At 46.1% G+C, this 6,219-nt stretch overlaps 1 protein-coding gene across 1 annotated transcript in view; it reads right to left on the minus strand.

Moving 5' to 3' along the window:
- Positions 1 to 3,297, minus strand: part of rassf5 (Ras association domain family member 5) — an 18,958-nt gene extending 15,661 nt beyond the window's left edge. The window contains exon 1 of the mRNA XM_025005873.2: positions 2,772 to 3,297. Within this exon, the coding sequence (XP_024861641.1) occupies positions 2,772 to 3,045 (274 nt within the window). The 5' untranslated portion in view covers positions 3,046 to 3,297. The remainder of the gene's footprint in view (positions 1 to 2,771) is intronic.
- Positions 3,298 to 6,219: the final 2,922 nt, after the last annotated feature.

Below are 6,219 nucleotides of genomic sequence, written 5' to 3' on the forward strand. Positions count from 1 at the left end.
GGGGGGGGGGGTCTGGTTCAGGATTGAGGGAGGAGGTCAGGTAGCTTTAACGTTAAGGCAAGGATATTAACACAGTCCCTAATGAACTAATGAACCCAAAGCGAGCTGTGCGGGTCTAAGTAGGATTTAAAAGCAGCTTAGGGGGTCTTTAGGTACAGCCTAATCCTATCACAGCTGATCTGAAGCAGTTATTTATGTGTCTAACTCTTATAAAGACAATAAAGATTATATTTACGGCGTCATTCCAACTTCTTCATCGTTCAAAAGCAAACAGTCAGAGCAGCAGAACAATCTGCTAACCCACTAGACGCGACTAAACAAAAAAAAACAGAAACAATACGACCGTCTTCACCTTGACATCTGTGTTTATACGCGCTGGTTTTTTTAATATTTGATGGAGCTAATCTCCACCCATAGTCTTCTTCTTGTGCTTCATACCCTCCATCTGTGCAGCTACAGATGCTCCCTAAACAAACGAGACAAGAAGCCAGCTCCGATATTTATCATTCACATCGTTCAGGGAGCCGTAAACGAACACGGCTGAACGCTTTAAACAGCAGGCGTCGTGGGCGTACATTATCGAGTGCTTCAGGAACAGTTTAAAGAGTAAAAGGAGGCATTGAGAAGGTTCAACCCACATTAATATAATTCATTTTTTATTACACAACCCTGTCTGCAAAGCTAAATGGCAGATACCCTTCATATATGTTGCTCTTGAAGGGTTACTGTATATTTATGAACACATGAATAATCCTATATTCACTGATAAAGGGCTATTAATGCTGCCGATTGTTTATTTGTTTTAGCTGTTTATTTATAAAAGCACAAAAAAAAAGCAGCTAACAGTTTATTATTACAATATAATCTTACTTTAGTTTTTAGTCAAATCACAACAACTCCAAACTCATTCGTGGTTCATCAGATCCAGGTCACCCCAAAATCTTTCTGACACAGTCGTTTCTTTTCTAAAAATGTAACATTTTTGTGTCCAATTAGTCATAGTTCACGCACTCTTTCCAATAACTCTATAGTTTATGTTGTTTCATGGTTCATATTCCCTGTAAATAATACCATTTAGGGTCTGCTGGTGTTGTGTAGAAAAAACCCCCCCAAAAAACCCTAGGTGTAAAAAACGAAAAAGAAAATGAAACGGCAGCTCCTTCACAGGAAGTCCACAGCGTCACATGGAACCATCCTGTGCTGCCCACAAACGTGTCTGTCTTTTAGTTTACTTAGTAAGTGCAGGCTTGGCTAACGACTACAAATCAACCAAGTTAATCGACCGCAATTAAACCGAAATGGTTACATCCAGTCATTACATTATTGTCAGGATCAGTCACATGACTACAAATAGCCCAAGATGACTGAGACAATGAGGGGAAAATAAAAAACTCGGCCAATCAGACATGCTGCTGCGAGCCCCGCCATGAAGAAGACCAACCAACAAACCAACCAACCAGCGGAGTAAAAGGAGGGTGTAGCCCCCTTTCTTCCTGGACTGCAAAGGAATACAAAGTTCCTCCTGGAAAACGTTCCCACTATGAAAAAAAAAGCAGCTTGAGAGCCACTCTAGAGAACCACAACAGCCTTTAGCCACCTCCAGTAACAAACCTGCTTGGTAAACCGAATCCTACGCTCCATAAAACATAAAGTCTCCATCTTTAAACTGTTCAGGTCACTGGGGTTACTGTCTCACAATTAGAGCCTCTGACTTCCTTCACGCGTTGATCAGGAGTTAACCCATGATGTTGGCCCTCTGACAAATTTGTGTAAAAGCGCTGTGATGTCTGAGAAAAGAACCGCCAGGAAGCTCGAGATTCCACCGTTCCAGTTTGTTCTTCAAAAGGATTAACTGGGTTTCCGAGCAGGGGAACGCCGTCTAAAAATAGCCCCTTGACGGTCTGCAGCGAGCTGCGCCGCTGAGGCTGCTTCTCGGGGATCTGAAGGGCCGCAGCATGACGTCACCCGGGCTGACTTAAGAGCTCCCGATGAAAGCGATTCCTGAGTCACGTTTCGTCGCGGCCACCATCAGATGTACGTGCGCAGCTGGAGCCACCGTCTCTTGTGTGGTTCCAGCTGTCAGCCTCTCTCTGCGAGCGGATCAATGACTCTGCAGCCATCTTGCTCCCTGCCTCTTTTCACCCCCAGCCGCACTACGTGCAACTGTGACATTATGTATTCATCGCCTGCTGAAAATAAAAAAAAAGGCATTAGCTCAGTCCTTTATTTGGAGAAAACAAGGGGGGAAAATCAATGTGGTGCACCATCCAGCAGACTCGCTCTTTTCTCAAATTTCAGCTACAAAATATCAGAGTCAATATCATAATTCACTTAGAAAGGATTTTAGGAACAATTGGACATGTTTTTGTAAGCGTCTCCTTGAGAGGCAACTTTATGCAGCAGCCAAATAAAAAAAAACAACCTTCAGATGCTACTGTTGTCATCGGACGTGTTTAAAAGGCTATTCTGTTATTTACAACAAGTCTGCACAATGTGTCTTCATGGCTGACGGCCCGCTCTTCCACAAAAAGCCACATCAGTGAATACAGAGTCGAGACAAACACCAACAGGGCTTGGGGGCATCGCTGCTCAGTGACCGACACAATACACAAGTATTTTTGGCCTTCAGCCAAGCTTTGGGGCCAGCCCAGCTCAACCTGTCAACTCATCATCTTTCCCCTTTCGCCTAAAACTACCAACTCGGCATTTATGCCAGCTCAGACTGCAGGCTTTGCATTCCCGCTGTGCACATTTCATTAGCGTCTTCGTACCTGAGGTGTTGAGCAGAGAGCCGTTGGACGCCGACCGCCGGAGGATTCGCAAGCTGTCACTCCAGGAGCGGGACTTCGGCAGCCTCTTCAGCAGGCGCCCCAGCCGCCGGGACACCTGGCCGAAGCAGGCACTGCCAGCTTCGCCCTCCGACTCGCCCCGGACCTCCTCCAGACACAGGGACACCTGGCCCAGAAAGGTCCTGCCCACGCTGTCGACTCCCGCTGCCCCCACGGGCGCCCCTCGCCCCGCGCGGAGAGGTGCTATCTGTGCCATGGACGGCGCATGCTGGCACCACCCGGGGGGCGCCGTGCTGTGCTTGTAGCCGTCGCTGGACCTTCTGTCCTGCCGCCGGCCGCCCCTGTCCCTCTGTGGGCTGCCCCAGCGCCAGCCCACCCACTGCCCCCCTCTGCCATCCCAGCGGAGCCACTCTGCCACCGGTGCCACGCTCCGAATGAACAGCCCCCTCTCCACACGCTCTGCCACCCCTCCACCTGGTCTCCTCACACGCTCCCCTATGCTCTCACCTCTCCTCCGTCCTCACGCTGCTCTTCCTCCACTTGTCCCCCCCCACCCTCCGCCTCAAACCTCAGCGTGGAGACCTGAATCTCTGCGGTGTGACTCGTTCCTCCCTCGCCCCGCTCTCTCTCTCTCTCTCTCTCTCCCTCTGTCAGTCCACTGCAGCACCCACACTCTCTGCAGTAACAACCAGCCGGCTTAAAGAGACAGAGACGCCCCCCCCAAAGCAGCTGCTCTCCCCGCTTCTCTGCCACTTCCTCTCCTCTTTCTCTTCCAGCACCAGGAGCCTCGCTCTTCTTCTCCTTCCTCAGCGGTCGACTCCCACCCGGTCGCCGAGGGCTTCGTCAGACATCACTGGGCGACTGCGGAGACAGTTGCCGACACCTCCTCCTCCTCCTCCTCCCGTTCTAACCCCCCCCCCAAACTTTTTTCAGCCTCCTCGAGCATGGCTGAGGGGGAAGTGAGTCAGACAGTCTCTCTCACCCCTCAACGGTGGCGTATCTCGGCCGTGTGAAGAGGATGCATCACCTCCAGTCTGTGTGTGTGTGTGTGTGGGTTCAATGATGTGCAGAGATGTCGGTTATTAATAGGCTTTGTGAAAAAAAAAAAAAGAGAGAGAGAGAGAGATAGATAGAGATGAGCTACAGGGAGTTCTTCTCATGGCCTACTTTGAATACAGGATGTGCTCATCAGCTTTACTCATGGGCAAATGACATAAACACCAAGTGATGCCGTCAGGAGCAAAGCTTTAGCTCGGGCAGGAGGCAATATGTTGCTTTCCGGTCCAAAATGACCAAAATCACCATTTGGTAAAAGTGCATTTCTGTCCTGAACCACATCTGCCTCTGGAGTCCTCGGATCAGTACCAAGGGCAGACTAAATATAGCCTCGATGAACCCCCCCCCCACCCTGCAGACAGCACAGCAGAGATGGATGCTGAGGGGGGCGCTAAAATACTCCACCAGCAGGCTGTTTGCCAAGACATTTTCTGCCTGTCATTCTGACTCAATTATGGCAAAACAAAAAACAACAGTTAATGTGTGACTAATATCAACAAAGACATGAGCTTAGTAGAGATGTTTTGCTTCGAGTCCTTCTGGTTTCATTTTCAGGCCTAGCAGAGCGGCAGAGGTGGCTTGTTGTGACCTTAGCCCACTTCTCGCAGCTCATGCTCCATGTTTTCTTCTCCCACTTTAACCAGGGATTTGGAAGAGTGATCACAAAACAACTGAGAAGGATCCAGACACAAGATCAGTACTGTGGAAACCAGAGGAAGATGGTGAACAAAAAAAAAGATGAAGGTGTATGAGGAACCTTTACTCCAGAGTGTCATGGGGGAATAAGGAAAAGCGTGTTCATGTGTGGTGGACGGATCCAGAAATGGAGGTGCGCTTGTGTAGCAGTTTATGAAAAGCTTTTTTCCTGTACGTGAAGACCTCTAAGACGTTTAACTGGTCATAAAGGGGCTCAAAGACGACGAGTAGAAACACGAGTATACGGAAACGTGGGGAATGGCAAAAAACTGATATATAAGAAGATGGGTTGGAACAAACACAACAAAACACGTTGGTGAAACATCTTAACTGATTTATTCATGGCTCCCACAAGTCTCGACCGGAAGAGGTATTTTCACCATGCTGGTGGGACATTGCTAGGCAGCAATGGCTTCGAAGCAAACTAAATCCAGGTATTTACTTACTCTTGACCAATGTGTGAGGGAAAGATATATGCAGAAGAGTCAGGATTGACCCGTATGAGATGAAAAAGAAGAAATGTCGGACGAGCCTGACAATTTGCCGCCCATCTCGTACCACGAGATTGTTGATTATTTAGTGCAAAGGAAGAGTTCCCACACCACAGAGGAGCTACATGGACTCATACAATCAGTGTTTCAGATTTGTAAAGGATGTCTGAAGTCTCTGTGTTAATAATAAACTTCTGGTGACAGGAAGGGTAAGGAAAACCAAAATCATACATGTACATGTGGGCATACCTTATCGACAGTGTGTTTATGGATTAGAGTCAGACCTAAAATGGCGCCAGCACTTTCTTTGCAACTATAATTCAACCATAACTCTTTTAATTGTTGTGCTGTTTGTTATATCACTGAAAAAACTTTAACTTTCAATTTAATTCTATACCCTTAAATCCTGATTCCTGCCAGACTTGATTCAGGTCCTTCATGTTTCCTGATTTTTGGAATCTTGTGAAACCTACATTTTGCCGAGCCGTCTGCGCGGTTAGAACATCCATTAACCCAACGTGAAGCAACCACTGCAGCCAGAAGTGTGACGTCACATGGGAACTACTGGATTAGCCTACCACACTAATGATTGACAACCGATGAGGTAAAAACAAATATAAACAGGTTTATTAGCTGCCATGCTGCTATTTTCATTTGTTTTATATTATAATAAACACTCCTGCGGATAACAAAATTGTGATTTTAATGTCCGAATATATTTATTTTATGAACTAATCTAATAAGCATACATGTTTTCAATAAGTAAATAAATATAATAGTTAATTAATTGGCACAAAATAAAAGGTTAACTTATAAAAACGTAATATTATTGTCTAGTGACATTGTCTAGTTTGCATTTTATTTTATTCGTCTGCTAATTTCACGTCATTGTTAGTTTTCCCTCAGTGGCGTTTGTACAATTAGCACATTTGACTGTTAACTTGATGCTGAGATTTTGACGAATCGTATCCCGTTTCGTTTTATCCCCCATTTCCGTTCATCTTAAAACCAAAATGTTAATGGGCAGATGTTTGTCTGCACAACAACGTATACAGCTTCAGTATTAACAGAAGCTGTCATCAACATGTGAACTCAAGCAGTTCTAAAATAAAACTATCTGTGCTATTTTTCAATAGGTGCTGTCTAATAACATAATTATGATTAAGTGAACGTGTAATGATTGTAAT

The sequence above is a fragment of the Kryptolebias marmoratus genome, linkage group LG4 (assembly GCF_001649575.2).
Source record: "Kryptolebias marmoratus isolate JLee-2015 linkage group LG4, ASM164957v2, whole genome shotgun sequence".
Lineage (NCBI taxonomy): Eukaryota > Metazoa > Chordata > Actinopteri > Cyprinodontiformes > Rivulidae > Kryptolebias > Kryptolebias marmoratus.